Source organism: Anoplophora glabripennis, unplaced genomic scaffold, assembly GCF_000390285.2.
Source record: "Anoplophora glabripennis isolate ALB-LARVAE unplaced genomic scaffold, Agla_2.0 scaffold1067, whole genome shotgun sequence".
Lineage (NCBI taxonomy): Eukaryota > Metazoa > Arthropoda > Insecta > Coleoptera > Cerambycidae > Anoplophora > Anoplophora glabripennis.
Window position 1 is genome coordinate 72,687 of NW_019417149.1, and position 20,523 is coordinate 93,209.

At 30.8% G+C, this 20,523-nt stretch overlaps 2 protein-coding genes across 2 annotated transcripts in view; one reads left to right on the top strand and one right to left on the bottom strand.

Moving 5' to 3' along the window:
• Nucleotides 1–15,487, bottom strand: part of LOC108914494 (extracellular matrix protein A-like) — an 86,807-nt gene extending 71,320 nt beyond the window's left edge. The window contains exon 1 of the mRNA XM_018720314.1: nt 15,305–15,487. Within this exon, the coding sequence (XP_018575830.1) occupies nt 15,305–15,359 (55 nt within the window). The 5' untranslated portion in view covers nt 15,360–15,487. The remainder of the gene's footprint in view (nt 1–15,304) is intronic.
• Nucleotides 15,488–18,543: 3,056 nt separating this feature from the next.
• LOC111692168 lies at nt 18,544–20,177 on the top strand. Its single transcript, XM_023455977.1, has 3 exons — nt 18,544–19,044; nt 19,104–19,325; nt 19,385–20,177. Exons 1-3 carry the CDS (start codon nt 18,775–18,777, stop codon nt 20,030–20,032), a joined length of 1,140 nt encoding a protein of 379 aa, XP_023311745.1. The 5' UTR covers nt 18,544–18,774; the 3' UTR covers nt 20,033–20,177.
• The last annotated feature ends 346 nt before the right edge of the window (nt 20,178–20,523 follow it).

Sequence of the window (20,523 nt, forward strand, 5' to 3'; positions counted from 1 at the left end):
CTGTTGCGTAAGATAGACATAAATGCATTGGACTCGGAAATATTGTAATGCAATTTGCATGTTAGTTGAACCAGTATTTTCACGACACTACACGACATTGACACAACATAAAATTATGTCGCCTCGATGCTGCGACTGCATATACTTTTTTATACTCTAAAGACTGGTACTCTAGTACCAGTACTCGTAGCCTTCTTTCACGTCATATGGCACTATATTCATAATAATTTAATTTATTAAATAAAGAGCCACAATATTGTAGTTATATAACATTCGAAAGCTGCGTTGGTGTCATGTTGATGTCATGTAGAATAGTAGTATTAGCAAATGTTAATGTGGATAGTCATATACTGGAAATTTCGTGAGTTTAAGAAATAATTTTTTTATCTTCATACAGGGTGATTCACAAACGGGGGCCAAAAATGAAACCTCCTATTCTTTAGTGAATTTTAAGGGGAGTCTTTCGTATAAAGTTTTTATCTAGGACGCTTCTTTAAAAAGATAGTGTTAAACTTAAAAAAAATATATTCTTAATTTTTTTAAATAATTTAAAAACTAATAAGTGATATAATTTTAAATTGGGCACATGTATTTATGTAAACATTGTCCAAAATCTGTCCAAAAAATAAAATAGTACGGCATTGATTTACGGCAACAATCATATTTTCGGATTCATTTTTCAATTTTCTACAAATTACTACTCTCTTACGTTTTTCGAAAAAAGCCTGATTTTCGAGTAAAACTTAAAAAACGAACTGAAATAACACTTCGATATTCTAATAAAATGCGGATTAAAATTACTTAGTAGGCTGCGATAGCAACTTTGACATTCTGAACAGTTAGAAGGAAGAATAAATAATGCTTTTCATCAGATTCAAGCAACAATAAATTTCGAACAAATTACATTTTCGTTACTAAAAAAGATGTTCGTGAAAATGGAGGTATTTTTGAGCATTTACTCAAATAAAGTCAATAACATTAGTCATAAATTACAGAATGTTTGTCATGTCATTTAAGTAAAACTGCTTTCAGTTAGTTTTTTAAGTTTTACTCGAAAATCAAGCTTTTTTCGAAAAACATGAAAGAGTAGTCATAGACAATTGAAAGATGAATCCGAAAATATCATAACTGTTACCGTAAGGTAGTGGCGTACTATTTTATTTAGAAAAATAACCTGTATCTCCGCCAATGGAGCATCTAAATTTTAGAAAAAGGCCTCAGATTTTGGACAATGTTTACATAAATACATGTGCCCAATTTCAAATTATTTCACTTACTAGTTTTTAAATTATTTAAAAAAATTAAAAATATTGTTTTAAGTTTAACACTGTATCTTTTTATCGAAGCGTCCTAGATAAAAATTTTATAGGAAAGACACCTTAAAATTCACCAAAGAATATGCGGTTTCATTTTTGGTCACCGTTTGTGAATCACCCTGTATAATTTATGCTCGTAATTGTAAAATATGCCGGATGACCCAGCAACAATGTACAATTTAAAAACAACTATCTTCTTGTTCTTTCAATTTACCACAAAACAGATTTTAAAACTGATTTTGGCAAGGTCAAGTTAGTCTAGGAGGTCTAGGAGCATTTTCTAAATAAAAAAATCCATTCAACAGTTTTTAAGAAAATATTTTGGAATTCCAAAATCTAAATTATGAAAATATGTCTGCTTTTTTGAATTTATATTCCTTCTCTATAGGGTATTGGCCCAAATCATTTTCCTCTTAACTAATATTATTTAGATTTTAGACCTATTAAGTCTCTCGAATCCGATTTATCTATGTTGTTATTCAAATGACACTTGTGTTCTTTTAACCCCGTAATAACGTGTCTCCCTGTTTTTCCAATGTGTACCAATTTGCTCCATAAATATAACACGTTGTGCAGGTTGTCTTGTGAGAAATTGCTACTATTTTCTTTGAGATTACAGACGCTATTAATGTTGCAATGTGTTACTAACAGAACTACTACTACTACTACTAAATGCTCATGTTTATCTTCTGTGATGAGCTTATTCCACAAATTATCACATTATCGATCGGAAATTATTGAAATTTGAAATTGTCGTAATCCGTTTTGAGTTGTGATTGTTTAATTCTCTGACCCATTGCCATTGCTGAATAATTATTTACGTAATAGTTTTTACCTACGACCACTACTGTAAATACTTAAAAACACACCGTCTGCGATTAATGTAAGATTCCTATTACGTACGGTAAAAAAATCGCACAGTTTTCCTAGCGACCGCCTAGCAACGGTCAATACAATACTGTTTGTATTGACCGTTGCTAGGCGGTTGTTAGGAAAACTGTACGATTTTTTTACCAAGCTGTGCGATATTTTTACCGTACGACGTAATAGGAATCTTGCATTGATCGCAGACGATGTGTTTTTGAGTATTTAAAGTTGTGGTCGTAGGTAAAGTATAGTACGTAATACGTGGTGTAATGCAATTACGCACTCATAGAATTACGCACTCGCCGCTACGCGGCTTCGTGCGTAACTTTTCCACTCGTGCGTAAAATGCTTTTTACAACACTTATTACGTAATATACTATACTATATTATGTTTACCAATTTACCATACATGATTATCACCACTTGTTATGTATGGTGAGGTAAAATGCGTGCATGAATTATGTATCCGAGATCCAGATCATTTGTTGTGGTGTCTCAGTATGTTTTACATACTGGCAGTGTTATACCTCGTCCTGAAGAGGAATTACAACAAATTCCGGTGCAGGTGGAAGAGCAGATATTATACAGGGTGTCCGCAAATTTCACCGACAACGTTTGACTGCACATTCACGACCATAAATAAAGACGATCTACGAAAAAAAAGTTAAATAAAAAATTTTTGGTTTTTGAGTTACAAGCCTTCAAAGTTGTCAAAAATAAAACTAATTTAATTAATAACTTCATAACCCTTTTACCGATCGCGTTAAAATTTGGTACATTTATTTGGACCATTATTGCATATTATTTCTTAAAGCTTTAGTCAAATCGATATACTGGGTTATAGTTTTCTCTGGTTACCTCTCCCTTTTAGCGGTCAAAACTTGTACAATGGTCGTATTTTTTAAAGCGGGCGGCAACATTGAAAAAGCCGTTTTATTTAAAAAAAATATAGCCTCTTGAGAAAATCGCCTACAGAAAGCCATTCTTGAGAAAAATGGCATTATTTGCATGTGTGTACGTTTTGGTTTGTATAGCGGTGTCATGGATTTAAAACTTTGAGTTCAGTAGGCGATGAAAACAAGATCTTGATTGTTGTGGCTATCAAGTAATGTGATTATTCTCGTGTTTCTTTAGTATTCTCATTACTCCACACATATAAATTATGAAACTTTACAACTCCGTTTAATTGTCTTGATACACTGAGGACACTTCATAATTTGCATGTGTAGACTGATGAGAATCCTAAAGAAACACGACAATAATGACATTCCCTGATAGCCACAGCAATCGACATCTTGTTTTCTCTAATATACATGACTGACAGACTTAAGAAACACAAGTGCTCGAGAAACGGAAGCCCTGCTATAATCTCCGAAGCAGCAGGCAGTAATAATGAACGAAATAATTATCATGTTACATGGTTTAGTAATCATATATATGTTGATTCAACTGACAAAATCTTTACCGCATGTTTTAAGCAACACATACTCCTCTGACGTTGTAGCATGTTAGTCATTCTAATTCAGACAAATATACTACAAAATAAATATGTACGTGTAATAAACATGTCCAACCTTTAGGTCGAGTATGAGACTACCAACATTGTAGAATAAAAATAAGTCACAGTTAGAACCTATGATGTATAAACGTAACCGAAAAATAAATACAGTTTTTAATTTATTTGCACCGTCGCCGTCGTGATGTCATCTCTTTCAATATGTAACAAATTTTAAGTTTCACGAAGAGTAAAGTACACTAGATTAAGATCTAAATAACATCTATAGTTTTCCTTTATATCAGAATTTTATTCAGATGTAGAATAGTGACCAAACGCAGTGGGAAAGTAAAAAGTAGGAGACAATTATGAGACAATACCTATAATACCTAATAATATTTAGGTACACAATATTTAGTCTATGAGAAGATATTACTTATTAGAAACATGGAGAAAAATAAAGCAACATTTTTTTTATTAAAGTAGATAGATACATAGATAAATTACATGGAAACTATTAGATATAAAAAAATATATGCAGAGAAAAAATTGTATAAAGATAAAAAAACTGGAATTATAAAGTTCTGTAAATTCAGTTACTTCAGTGAATATTTCGAAAAATATATGCAAGTACCAGCATGCGAAATTTTATTTAAATCAGACAAATGTTTTAGAGCCGAACACAGAAAAAGCAACTTTTGTCAACTTAACGATTTTTAACGGCTAAATGAAACAACATTGAACAAAGATAACACAGGCGGACAAAATTTGGGCGACCCTCTAACCCAAAAACCAGAATGTACTTTTCCGAAGGATTTTGGTGCACTGAATACGAATCTGAGGTCCAAATTTCTCAGTTGGCTCTGGTTTTCGAGACATCCTAACCTAAAAATGCCAAAATCACGATTTTTTGACATTTGAGATTTTCAACACAGAAAAATCTACGAGTAGGTATGGTGGGTTTATTTAAAGCATCGGCCTTTTTAATTTAATATACTGAATTATTGTTTTTGATGAAGGTATAACGATAATAGAAATTACAGTTCATTAATCAGACACCGTTTATTATTCAATTCTTTAGTGCATCAAATCCACCGTACATTTTTCTCTGTTGAAATCAATAATTTCCAATTTACACAAGAGCTGTTAACTTTGGGTTTAGGGAACTGTAGTATCATTTTAAAGTAAATTAAATTGTGCATCCATTAATGTAATAATATACAAGGTGTACCATTTGAAATATTTGAATAAATTCAACTTTAACGTATTTGTCACACGTTCTTAAACACTCTGTATGAATTTTTGCAAATTTGACATGAACTGGTTGAATTCCATTGCTTTTAATTTATCCATGTCAAATTTCATTTGTAAATAAAGCTAAATATCGGAGTTATTCTGTTTTCAAAAATCACTTGCATACCTCAATTTTTTTTCGAAAATTGGTAACTTGAAAACTGTGACATTCAGGCCGAGTATGTATCCCATTTTATCACAATAACAGTTATGTTATTTCAGGGTTAAACGTTAAGGTTAACGTTAACTGTTAAGATATAACGTGCAGGTTATTGACGAATTAAAACCATGTTTAGCAAATACCCGTATTGCAATTTTGTTGTTTTTTGAAGAAGCTTTTGTGTCGACATTTTTAATAATAATTATGCAAAATTATTATAAACAAGAGTCAGTATTAGACAAAAACACATATAACTGACAGATGACTTTTAAGTTATGAAACATGAAACAAATGCAAACTCGTAAATAGCGGGTAAGTACGACATAAAATTGTTTGTAACACGTTATCTTAAATTATAACAGAGTTTCTTAAAGGCAAGGAATTTGGTGTCGCTATAGTTTAACGTACGTGTTTTTTGTCTAATCAAAATTAACGGCTTGTTAAATTTACATTTACTTGCGGTTTTATAAACGCACATCGAAGGTAAGTTGTAAAATTCAAGTAACTTAGGTAAATATTTACCCTAAAATTATTGTTAGGTTAAGGGGTGAAATACATCCTCAAAATTCGCCCCCCAAAATAGTTTTTTCTAAATATCTGGGGCTCTAGTTAATATATTGGAATGAAAATAAAATGGAAATTGCTTCTTATAAAGAAACAAATGTTTCACATTAGATTCCATGTTTGGAGGTTGCTACCCTTATTTTTTATTTCAGAAAAACTATATTTTTCAAACATTTTTTATATATCAAAAAATTCATATTTGTTTACAAAAATAAAAAATATGATTTATGTAAACAAATTGACAAAATTATGTTCTCTTTTTAGGGGGGTGAACAACCCTCTAGTGTGCTAAAAATGTATGTACGGTTAGAATTAACATTGCAAAATAAAAAGTTTTTACTTTTTTCTCTAATCATACGAATAATTTGTTCTATTAGCCGCAAACAGATTTAAACGGATGCAAACTACCCCTCACGTTCACCCCCAAAAACAGTATTTCTGTGACATCTCAATATTTTGAAATAAAATAAAATGGAAATTACTCCTTTTAAAAAAATATAATGTTTCAGAAGTTATTCCGAGTTTGGGGGTTGCAACCCTTATTTTTTATTTCAGGAAAACGAAGTATATTTTCAAACATTTTTTATATATAAAAAATTCATATTGATTCAAAAAATTAAAAATATGATTTATGCAAACAAATTGACAAAAATAATTTCCCATTTTAGGGGGCGAACAACCCCCTAGTAATCCCCTAGTGTGCAAAAAATGTCTTTACTTTTTCTCTAATCATTCGAATAATTTTTTCTCTTGGTCTAAAACGGATTTAAACTGATGCAAACTATCCCTGATGTTCACCCCCCAAAAACAGTATATGTGTGATATCTCGGGTTCTAATAAATATTTTGGAATGAAACAAAATGGAAATTACCGAACCCGTTTTTGAGGGATGAACATCAGGGGTAGTTTGCATCAGTTTAAATCCATTTTAGACCAATAGAAAAAATTATTTGTGAAATATCTGTTTTTTTTTATAAGAAGTAATTTCCATTTTGTTTCATTCCAAAATATTGATTAGAACCCGAGATGTCACAGAAATACTGTTTTTGGGGGGTGAACATCAGGGGTAGTTTGCATCCGTTTAACTCCGTTTGAGGCTAATAGAACAAATTATTCGTATGATTAGAGAAAAAGTAAAAACTTTTTATTTTGTAATGTTAATTCTAATCGTATAGACATTTTTCGCTCACTAGGGGGTTGTTTGCCCCCTAAAAAGAGAACTTAATTTTGCCAATTTGTTTACATAAATCATATTTTTAATTATTTTTTTATATATATAAAAAATGTTTGAAAAATATAGTTTTTTTGAAATAAAAAATAAGGGTAGCAACCCCCAAACACGAAATCACTAATGAAACATCTGTTTTTTTATAAGAAGTAATTTTGCATGTTGTTTTATTCCAAAATATTAATTAGAACCCCAGATATTTAGAAAAAACTGTTCTTAGGGGCGAACTTTGGGAATGTATTTCACCGACATATTATTTAATAATAATAATAATGCAGAATTATTATAAATACCCGACTCAATAGACAAAAACAGATACAACTAAAAGAGTTCTTTTAGGTTATGAAACATGAAACGAATACAACGTAGAGCGCAAACTCGTAAATAACAGGTACCTACGTACAACATAAAATAACGGCCGTTTACGGCACGTTATTTACAAATGTTATTTCTAACATAAAGTTTTAACATAAATGGGATACATACTCGGCCTGATTTTAATATAATGCCTTATATGAAATTAGTCTAGATTTTACCGTAGAATTAAAACATGCAAAAATATACAGAGTGTTCCATTTGAAATAACAGAGTTGATGATGACTTCTGGTATAACCGGAAGTGCGAGGAAGTTGACACTATTTTCATTGAATAGATCTTTTTGATAAACCCCTGCATACAAATTTTCAGATTTCAATTCTGACTACTTTTTGAGATAATCCTACTGGGCCCTCTTCGTGATACACCCTGTATGTACTGACAGCACAGCACCACAAACTTAAATTCATCGGCACCCGGAAGTAGGGAACTTACATGTTTTTGGAGTCGCTGATCATGGACCTGAACTACAAAATATTTACGTCAAATTTTGTAATAAACTTAAAATGTCTAAAAATTCGATATATGGCCGATATTTTACGCATTATATCAATCTGGAAATGCATTTACACGCAAAAGAGGCTAATACGCTGAATCCCGAACTCATAAACTCTAACTCTAAAAACCCTAATCTCATAAACTCCAAACACATAAACTCTAAAAATCGAGAAATAAGTCAAACTACTAAATTTCAACGTGCGATTTCTTAAAGACGAAAAATGATATCGGGATAAATCTAAGTGCGTTTTAAAGAGAGTGTAGTACTTTAAGACCCCATTAATGGTTTCAGCAAAAAAAAATTACCTTTTAATGTAACATAACCTCAAATATGTAAAAAAATCGCGATTTTGGCATTTTTAAGTTAAGATAATAATATGTCGAAAATCAGAGCCAACTGAGAAATTTGGACCCCGAATTCGAATTCAGCGCATCAAAATTCGTTGGGAAAATATACTTGTGTTGTTGGATCTTGTCGGCCTGTGTAATTTAAGTTAAATCATGTTAAGTTTCTTATAATAATATTTAAAATTTCTAAACTTACACAAATTTTGTATGTGCTGACATAAGTACTGAAGAACCATCTGTTTTCTTTATTTAAGGATTAAAGTTACGTTTTCCGAAAATGTCAGTTTTAGACATTTTATGAAATACTTAGGTACATATTATTAGGAGTGCGGTTTTAAATGTTTATTTTCCTTAGCTCGTTAGTGTGCCGTTTATTCGACAGGAACTATTTGAGTTGTATACGTAAACCAGTTCTAGGTAATGTTAATGATGATAAAATATTAAAAATTACGGTAAGATAAAATAATTTTAAATTCGCTTTCCAAGCAAATAAATTACAATCGGTAAGGAAAATGTCTTTTTCAAGGTGTAACATTGGACCCATTCCTACACAAAAATCATAACACCACTATCCGATATATGAACTACACAACAATCTTATCGAAACAATCAAATTACGAATTCGGAGTTATAAAAACAAATTCAATATCAACTACAATTGTAAATTCAGTATAGGGACACACATTACCATATTTATTAAATAATATAGTTTTTATCACAGTTCTTCCCACAAGATCTTAATTAGTAGTTAAATTAGTGTCAATAAACTAGGTGAAATCAGTTATTTTTGGCTGCTGAACTGATTTGGTGTAGGTACCCACACAACCTCTCTCAAACTCGTATAAATACTTTCCACAAGGCTACATTCCAAAACAAAAACATTTGTTACCATAATATAATATGGTAAAATTTCATTTTAGTAATTTAATTTTTGGTACTGTAAATTTTTATCCAATCAAACTGATTCGGGGAGTCATTTGTTTCTAATTTACCTACTAGAAGTTTGTATTTGTTCGTGGCGTCTATATCCAATTGAGTATTTATGAACTGTTAACATCTCGGCACCTACATAACAGTATGCAAATATTTCACTATCTAATGTCCTGCGCTCGATTGAAAATGTAATGAACACTTAATTTAGGTATTTGTTTTTTCACTTTGGAAACATTGAGAAACATTGTAAAATATAACAATAAACAAATTACTTACGAAAATATACAAGGTATTCCGAATTTCAGTTGTACAGGTCATTGATATACTAGTTAAAAAACAAAAAAAAAGAGAGTACTTTTATATTGTGTAAAATATTTCGTTGATCTTATAACCTTCCGACAAGAGAAAACATACAGTAATTCGACATATACTTACAACATATTATTTAAATTTTCAAAAAGAGACAAAAAATAAGTACGAGAGTAAGAGTGCGTTTACATAGACTTATAATTTTAAGATTGTCAGATTAAGCTCTAGAGCGGACAGGTTTGAATAAACGTAAATAAAAAATTAATCATTTGATGATATTTCCAAACTCAGCCTATTTTTCTGTTTCTTCAACAGCTAAGTATAGAATTATTTTTTGAGGTTAGATGCAATCATTGTAGTTGTCATGTTTTGAACACAGATGATAATCTTTACAGTATATATTCTATAAAAGCTGTTTTACATTGACAATTTATTGATCAATAAATTGATGAAGTCACTTCATCAAGAAATTGGACAAGTGTAATGCACCAAATCAGCTGTCAAATAACTTCATCAATTTATTCATTAAGTTCTTGACGAATTAGAGCATGTTCTAATTCTCGTCAATTTCTTCGTGAAGTTCGGAAGTACCAACCAACCCAACAGATTTCCAGCCTCAGATCAGTAATGAGGTTATGTTATTGGAATATGTAAATAATTGTGTGGCGCCGTACTAGTTTTGTATTGTTTTTACTGATTTGTTATTTACAAAAACTAATATTTATATAATATGTATCAGAACGGTACCGCTGTCACTACAATTATGAATGGAAAGGTGACATTTTTGAAATTTATTAGCTTCTTTGATTCATTGATAGAACTGATTCATACGTCAAAAAACTTGACAAAGTCTGTAGCAGTGTAAAACTACACTGTTTACCAATAAATTCGTGAATTAATTGATGAAGAACTTCGTCAATTTATTGATGAAAAAATTGTCAATGTAAAACAGCTATTATAAAAAAAATGTTATTGTTGTAATTTATAATTATAAACGAAAAGTGCTTTATTCAAACCTGCCCGCTCTAGAGCTTGGTCTCACAATCCTAAGGTTGTAGATGTAATAAAATATGTAAGTAGTGTAAAGATTATCATCTGTGTTCAAAACATGAAACTACACAAAACTACAATGAAAACTACGATGAAACTACAATCATTGCATCCAACGTCAAAAAAAAAATTCTATTGTTGTTAAAAAAAAATCAAAATAGGTTGAGTTGGAAAAAAACTGCTTCTCTTAAGATTCCTTATTTAGATTTATTAAAAAAGTCCAAGAACAAAACGAAAGGCGCATTACGTTGATTCAAACCTGCCCGCTCTAGAGGTTAGTCTGACAATCTTAAGATTGTAAGCCTCCATGTAAGCGCACCCTAACAGTGTCGAATACGTGTAGATATTAATTAATTAGCCCCTTTTTTCTTTCGTTGATATCCATTAGTGTGTATTCAAGGACACAGTGACTGAGAAACTTATAAGGACATGCATATATTTGCAACTTATAATATTAACTGTAACCATAACACATCAAAATTGCAAGTCTGCTACAATATTTTTTTGAAACAAATTTTAAAAAATTTGTTTTTAGTTTTTCTTATTCGAAATGTAACAACACGACGTTATTCTATACACACACATGTCTACGTACCAATTTCTATAGATCTGTTCATTTTCAAATTCTGAATACTGTACGATGGCCAACACGAGTGACGAGTACGTCTTATACCTTAATTGATAACATTTTTGTAAATTTTAATAACGAGGGTGTTTGTACTGCCTTTGGTAATATTATCTCGGATCATAGGTCTGTTTGGTTAGAGATTGATAATCATGATTTGAAACCCGTACAAAAAACTTTATGGGACGACTTTTTAATTTTTGGACAATCTATCCAATGAAAATTGACATGATTTGTTTCGCTGTACTCAAATGAACGAAGCGTTTTATTGTTTTAATGATTTGTTTATGTATTATTTTAATTTAATTTTTCCTGAGCGTAAATACTCTATTAATGTTCAGAAAAAGATGTGGATAACGAATGAAATTATCCAGTCTAGTTGTAATATAAAAGATTTATATTCCAAACAAACATATCCCAATTTAGACTCCACTTATAAAGAAAATAAGAAAAAACACACTATATTAATTCGCAAAACAAAGAAACTATTTTATCAAAATAAAATTTCCAATTCCAATAATTCCTTACGCACTGCGTGGATATTGTATCTGAATTATCTAATAAAAAAAAAGAGGAATCGAATACTGTAGCTATATAAAGTAATAATAAATTAATAGACATTCCCTTAGAAATTGCTTGAACTGTTAATAGTTACTTTACTGGCGCTCCAATGAATATTGTAAATAAAATTCGTCGTTCTGATCACACTACAAATGTTACAGGTAGAGTAAATGTAGATGATGTATTTATGGATAATACAATTGTTCTATTTCCGTTTACTGAGCAGGAATTGTTTAGAGCGCTTAGTCAAAAATTAAAAAATAAAAGGTCAGCTAGAGCTGATGGTATTCCTTTGTTTTTAATAAAATGCGTGCATTACCGGCTTTAATAGAACCACTATCACTCAATTTATCATTTCAGACCAGAGTTTTTTTCCGGAGATACTAAAAATAGGGAAAATATTTCCTGTTCTAAAAAATAGGGGATCCACAGTTATTAGATAATTACAGGCATATTACTGTGTCCTGTGATTTCCCAAAAATTTTTGAATACGCCTATCTAGATAGATTAATGTCGTTTGTAAATAAATATAGTATTTTAACCACTCATCAACATGGATTTCGAGCAGGTTTTTCAACTACTACTGCCATACATTCTTTTTACGATGAAATTGTTAAATGTATTGACATGGGTGAGTGCCCCGTAGGCATTTTTTGTGACGTTAGTAAGGCATTCGACTGCATACAGCATGATAACTTACTACAAAAATTGTATAAGTATGGTATCCGGGGTTCTGCTTTAAACTGGATTTCTACTTTTTTAAAATATAGAAAACAATATGTGTCTATTACTTCTACAAGTGATGACGTTACTAACAACTTTAAATCTAAATCTAATTCCTTTGACATGGGTGTTCCTCGAGGTTCAGTCCTAGGCCATGTACTATTTATTCTTTATATAAATTCATTGAAGTGTTCGATAGGTAATAATATTTTCACAATGTATGCTGATTATTTATCATTAATTATTTCAAATAAGTCAACAAAAGACCTGACTACTAATCTAGAAAATACATTGTACAATGTGTCTAAGTGGTTCTTACATTTAAATACCGAGAAGACTAAATTAATTAGATTTCACAATAGGCAAAAAAAAATGTGAGTCTGTTGCGACAAATATTAACAACTGTACTATTACCAGTGATGAAACAGACTGTGTCAAATTTTTAGGAGTTACTTTGGGTGATACATTAAATTGGAAAATGCATTGCAATAATCTTATATCTACATTAAGTTCAGTAAGCTACTTAATGAAGTGTATGAAAGAAATTTTGCACGAACAACAATTGTTAAATTTATATTATGCACACGTGGAGTCCAGATTGCGTTACGGAATATGTTATGTCTGATAAGATTACAGTATATCAATTTAAACAAAAACTGGAACTATTTTTAGTAGATAGGTACCTAAGTATTTTTATTCTGTATTGGAATTTTTTTCTGCTATTGTGTCTTAGGTTAAGTTATTATTTATTTATTTGACTATTATTATACAAACCTTTTTTTGTCCACAAGATAAATAAAATAAAATAAAAAAATAAAATAAATACAGCTTATTTTTACCTACGCCTCTTTGTTCCCAAGATAACATTTTTTATATACCTAATGTTAATTGTTAATTAATTATAAGACGTATTAGACCGGGATTTTAGAAACAAATAAAGAAATGAAATGAAAGTTTATTTAATTTCCAAAATGTTTTATACTGGTAGTTCATAAACATGATAGCACCAACAAGTTAGTTTCTGAAAATCAAAGTATAACCCTTTAGTCTATTAATATTTTTTTCACGTGTAATTCGACTAGAGTAAGCATCAATTCAATAAAAATGATTTGAACTTATAATAAAACTACCAGAGCACTACAGTGAAGTAACTTTAACTGAGACAAATCAGTTAACAAAAGAGAAAAACATATAATATGCAATTAGATTACATATAAAAATATTTATTTATTTATTCATTTATTCATTTATTCATTCGTTCGTTCGTTCGTTCGTTCGTTCGTTCGTTCGTTCGTTCGTTCGTTCTTTCGTTCGTTCGTTCGTTCCTTCATTCATTCCTTCATTCATTCATTCATTCATTCATTCATTCTTTCTTCATTAATTCATTCATTCATTCATTCATTCATTCATTCATTCATTCATTCATTCATTCATTCATTCATTCATTCATTCATTCATTCATTCATTTATTTAATTCATTCNAGTCATTCGTTCGTTCGTTCGTTCGTTCGTTCGTTCGTTCGTTCGTTCGTTCGTTCGTTCGTTCGTTCGTTCGTTCGTTCGTTCGTTCGTTCGTTCGTTCGTTCGTTCGTTCGTTCGTTCGTTCGTTCGTTCCTTCATTCATTCCTTCATTAATTCATTCATTCATTAATTCATTCATTCTTTCTTCATTAATTCATTCATTCATTCATTCATTCATTCATTCATTCATTCATTCATTCATTTATTTATTTATTTATTTATTTATTTATTTATTTATTTGTTTATTTATTACTTAATTCGACTGCCTGCTTAAGGCTACTTTCTTTAGAATCTAAGTATTTTATAGTATTTAATAGTAGATATATTCAATTTCCAAAAATTTATTTTATTATTTTTGCAGATTAGGTGAGTTTAATAAGTTATTTGGAGGGAATCTCTACATAAAATAACGTCTAGATGGTACAGTTAACGTTTTAAACGATTTTTCAATAGGTAAAATGGTTTTAAAATATTTTTAAGATGATATTAACAAAAATTCAATACGTGCTTTAATTACAAGTTAATATTATAAAGGTATAAACAGAATTCATTAGACTTTGGTTACTTTTTAGAAATATGAGATCTCCCCTTTATAGGTAAAGCTATTAATCTTTTTCTTGACCGTTATCAAAATATTGTTTACTGAATTATGTACTGAAAATTGTAATAAATTGAAAAAATCGCTTTCTACAGTTTTTCAAAATACATAATTAAGGATATTTCTTCTCTAAATTGACTAGAAATATAATTTTATTTAAAATGGAAAACATTTTTACTACATAAAAACTAACCACTTTAGGAAAGACGTATGCGTCAAATAAAATCTTTTTAAAAATTTTAGTCAGTATTAGGACGCAAATAAAGTCACATACTCTGGAGACTTTTTTTGTTGTTGTCAGATACCTATATTTTTTAGTACTTCTTTTTCGGGTATACACAAAACTTTTACGTGTGATGAATGATTTTCCAGCTTTTTTTATGTTAGTTATTCCTTAACGTTAATCTTAATTTTCAAGAAAACTTCACTTACCCTCCAATATGTACCTATTAATTAATGAATTTATTTATCGACTTCTCATTTTTAATCTAAGATAATAATAAATGATTCATGTATAAATTTTATCTTTTAGAAAAAAAAATATATGAATTTGTTTTTCTGCAAACTAACAATTACTTTCTGTTAATTCAACATTTACGTACGGTACTAAAAAAAAAAACAAATATTAATTAATGATTTTTAAATACATAAATAATAAAAAGTCGGACAACTGTTGTAAACATTTCTTAACTTCAGAGAAGTTAAAGAGGCCAAAGTACCCAAATACTTTCCAGAGCCCTAATCTCACAAATTTCATTAATTTTAGCCTCTCATTCATAAGTTGCACTGGAATACCTTTTGCAAGAATTAAATATGAAAATTACGCAAAGAAACACTTACAGATCGCAAACAATCCATACAGTAAAAGTAATCTGAGGGCATGGGTCAGAATCATCGTCACAACCCACTGGTCAGCCCGAAGGGTATGCAAACTAGTTCGCGCACTCAGAAGTTTGCACTACGCCCGCGAAGAAGCTCTTAGGTGTTTAGCCCAATGGTCCGCTCACAGACGGCAAGGAGAAACTAATGCTGCAACGAGCAACGAGCTTTGGCGTTTCTACTAGGTAGAAGCTCCAATTACATCGGAATAGTTTCATGGGGAGCAGTTGGTAAATGTACCACAACTTGGGTGGGTAGATGTTTGAAACTGAAATTATTACAAATGTACAAGGTGTAATACACGGCGTTTTCTGCGTTTAAATTTAAGAATATTTTCTTTGATATACATGCATGAGTTTTGAGATGCAGGATGTAGAATTTTTTGAAAAAAAAAAGGTTCCAATTCACAGTAGTGGCATATACAGGGTGCGTCGATCGATATCTAGGAAAGTACAGCTCCGAAAAATTTCAAAATTTGGCATCATGGGCATGCCACTGGGGCGAACACAACTAAAATATCTAGAACTCTCTAGCACTTCCGGTTATAGCCTATATATTATTGCATTTTCGGATTCCACGTGAAATTTGAGGGTCACTTTATTAAATATTCCCTATACCTAGGAGTTATAGAATTTGAGATAATAATATTTAAAGAAAATTTTGATAGATGCAAGGATCCGCGGAGATGCTAGTAACTGTTTTCAGGAGCGTGATATCAAGTGGATTTTTGGTACCTGTAAAGGGGTATAGGTAACACTAAATTATGTTATACCAACAAATTGAAACATTTAATACTCGGTGTTTCATTTTTGCTATTACATTTTGATAACTTCAAACATCTATAACTTTGTTAACTTAAATGGAGCACCCTGTATTTTTTTAATCTGATGTATCCAGACTGAAATTTCCTTTCAAGCCATATAAGCATTGTTAAGGTTACCGTTACTACTTTTAGAGATATTTGCAATTTTTTATTTTTTGGACACATTTTCTCGTATCAGACACTCCAAAAATAATTTAAATAACTTGACATTTGTCTAGTTAGTTGGCAAATTAATGTTGTGTCTGAATAGTTTTTGCTGAAAATTTAAATAAAAATCCCTGGGGATCGTTTAAATTATACTAATGAGGATTATTTTAATTTGTTTATGATTTATGGAAAAAAGCAGCAAATTCTCCACATGTTCTTGAAATGACTTTGTCACATTTTCCAATTTTCCAAATTAAAATTGTCCCATTTAAAATAATGAAGTTGGTGTCGACTTCCGGTATAACCGGAAGTGCTGGAGAATTCTAGATATTTTAGTTGTGTTCGCCCCATGGGCATTGCCATGCTGCCAAATTTTCAAATTTTTCGGAGCAGTATTTTTCTAGTTATCGATCGACGGAATACCCTATATTCAAAGTTTGCTAGATGCATTTTTCTAAAAAATTATGGCGCAAATAATAATTTTTGACATTTCATAAAGTTACACCCTATTTCATATGACCATTTAATGGCTTCTTCTATTATATTTCTACCTTTGGTCAGAGAAAAAAATCAATAAAATAAAACTAAAATTATTAATGTTTATGTAGGGAGATTTGAAAAATTGTGGCGCATAAATATAATTTATTTTAAAGGCAACGCTGAGTTTTCTTATTCCAATTAAAGCTTCCTTAAGTCTTCTCTGCAATCCTAAATTTACTTTTTACTTAAATGCTGCATTGCCAAATTATAATTTTTGAAGCACTCATAACAACAAATACATATATAATATATTTACATACATATATTTTCTAATAAATTTGTTTTAAATTTTTTTGTTTAATAGAATATCGTTTATATCATAACTTGTAATAATGAAGACTTTGATTTTATACCAAGAAGTTTACTTTTTTATCTTTGGTGGTTTTTGAAATATGACTCAAGTAAAAAAACAGATATTTTTGAACAGGTGATATTGCGGGACAACTATTCTGCGCATAATGCACCGCTCAGCATCCACAACATCATACTTCCACAACATCATAGATGTAGCACTTACATCTAACTCATATTTTAAATGCAATAAACCTATGAGTTATGTCAACAATTAGACGGACCATCTGATACATCTAATAAATCGTTTTTTCCAAAATTTCGTTCAAATAGTTTTCAAACTCTGCCCAATAAATATGGAGTTCATACTCCGTGGTCGAAATTATAGAGAGTGACTCAGACATAATATAAAAACACTATTACCATAATGCGTATAAAATATAAAATGATTTTTATACGGTTCAATATTATTTATCTTTGTGCTGCTCGCTACGCACATCGATAGAATCTATAATCGTTTATAGACTGAGTTACACTGAACGTCGATCTATATTCTATCTCTATCTTTTGCACTTGGTATGGAATAGGGAAATGCTTCCCGTCCTGAGAAACGTCATAGCATAAGCGTAGACGAGGGGTCTAATTCCATGGCTATAATAAATTTATAAATTAAAAAAATACAACTGGGACGTTTTAAAATGCTGTAATAATTAAAATGGATCAAAGTGCCGGTTATAGCAAACCGTAAAAAAATATTAGATGTTATGTTTTATTAACTTTTTTCAATATTTCCTATATCTTGTTGCCTTTTACGCAGACACGCCAATGGATTTTCGTTCCCGGCACGCTTCATCCCCCTTACTACTCCAAAAGCTAGCGATGAGTCACTCTCTATAATTTTGACCGTGGAGAATTTCTGATGATTTAACACGTTGACTGCGGTACATACCTCTGGGGGTATGTACTCATTATAAAAAATATGCGAATCTCAATAATCACATTTTACTGTACCGCACACAGAAGAAGTTTTGTTACATATCCCCGAAGGTATGTATCGCAGTCACGGACAAAGTACATTGAGATTATCTCGCAGTCAACGTGTTAAGAGAAATGCAAAAGTTATAAATTTTGAGTTTTCAAATATTAAGAGATTTTTAAAAGTTAACAAATACAAAGACGCCAAATTTTTAATAATGATAAAATAAGGTGCAAGATTCAAACATATTTTTTCAAGCTTTTATTTAAGTTGCCTTGTTAGTATGGGTAATACGAAAATAAAATAACGTCATTAAAAGCTTGTTTTTAAAAAAATATATATACATGAACTTTTTCAATTACGTTTTACAGACAAATTATAATAGTTATTTATGTACCTAGGGAATTATAAGGGCCTTAATTACCGATGGCAAAGTTTGCGTCCCGAGGGCGTCCCGCCCGAGGGACAGCAATTGCCTGAGGTTATTAAGGCTCATTAATTCCCGTGGTACATAGATAATTTTATTTCTGACCGATTTCAATAAAATATTGTTTATTTTTAAAACGGAAAAAATGTACCAATTTATTACCTTCCCAGTATATTTGAATCAGGTACCATTGATTATAAGAGTTTTGTTGTTGCTAGGTTGTTGCTATGTTACGTGTTTATAAACAGAATTGTTACTTGCTTATAAACAGTACTTTGTTATCAAGCTGTGTTTGCGTTAAAAACGTGTTTTCTACCCCAAATATAATGGAGCAGATTTTGAAAAAAGCTGAAAAAGCAAGAGAATCATTAATTCCATCGAAAAGTGAAGCCGTATACCAAAAAGAATACAAGATATATCTGGAGTGGCTGACACGGAATAATGTTATGCCAAAAGATGCCACTGAAACTGTATTACTGGCATATTTTCAAGAATTGGTAAGGAATATTCTATGTTTTTCGGTAGATTTGGTAGTAATTTTGTTTATTCGTTGCAGTCAGAAACGTATAGTCCGAATTCTTTATGGACTAAATGGTCAATGCTAAAATCGAAGGTGAATATACATGAGAAACGAGATATCGCCAAGTTCAATGAACTAGAGGCTTTTTTGAAACGGAAGAGTAAGAGTTATAAGCCGAAAAAGTCTGCTGTTTTATCTCCTAATGATGTTATCAGATTTCTAAAGAACGCTCCTAATGAAATTCATTTACTGCATAAGGTAATTTTTTTCTTATTTTCCCTTTTTTTGTGTGTATTTATTTCCTTTTTTTGTTTTAGGTTGTTTTGATTATGGGTTATTTTGGAGGATGCAGAAGTCAGGAACTTTTGAATATGAAGATATCGGATATAGAGGACCGGGATTCCGTTATGGTAGTGAACGTACCGGAAAGTAAAACTGGTGTATCGAAGAAATTTACAGTTGTGGATGAAAAAGAGTTCTCTGCTTTGCCTTTATTAAGACTTTATATGTCTTTACGTCCTAAAGGTATTGAACGATTTTTTTTGCGCTTCCAACAAAATAAATGTACATCTCAGCCAATTGGAAAAAACATGTTTGGGAAAATTCCCAGCAAAATCGCAATGTATTTAGGATTGCCAAACCCATCTTCCTATACGGGACATTGCCTTCGTCGCACTTCTGCTACTGCTCTAGCTAATGCAGGAGCAACTATGACTAACTTAAAAAGACACGGAGGTTGGAAAAGTTCCACGGTGGCGGAGGGGTATCTGGAGGATAGCATCGAATTGAGAAATAAAACGGCGCGTATGTTGTCTACTTTGCCATTAGAAGAGGCAGGTACCTCGACTGTAGTGAACAGAAGCTCCAGCCATACAAAAGAAGAAATTGTTTCCAGTGGCGGTAGTAATTTTCAGGGAACATTTCAAAATTGTACATTTATTATTTGTAATGACGCAAATAAATAAAATATGGTTCAGTTTTCATTTCATAAATATATACACATATATGTATATTAGCATTTTTTATTTTATTTTTACTTGTGAAAGGTAGAGGGAATTATAGAATCTATAATGTCCCAAGGGAGTTATGACTCTCTTTATTGATAGCGTAACTATGACGATATAAGCTTACTAATATCCCGATCAGAAATAAATATTATTATCAACTGATAAATTAATAATTTTGATATCGATCATTAAATAAATCTAAATGAGAAATATTATTTAACTAGTTCAGGATTGCCTTGTACAAAGGCAAGGGTCTAAGCACAGACCACCAGTCTTAAGTATCACTGTTTTCACTGTACAGAGCCGTATTGGCCAGTTGTTAAAATCATATTATTTACGAAATCTTTGGAATGCTTATAACAAATTAATTCAAATTTGGTGTGGTGTTGTGTCAACATTTGAACATCTGCAAAATTTACTGTAAAATTTAAAATTTTTGTAGGTCAGTG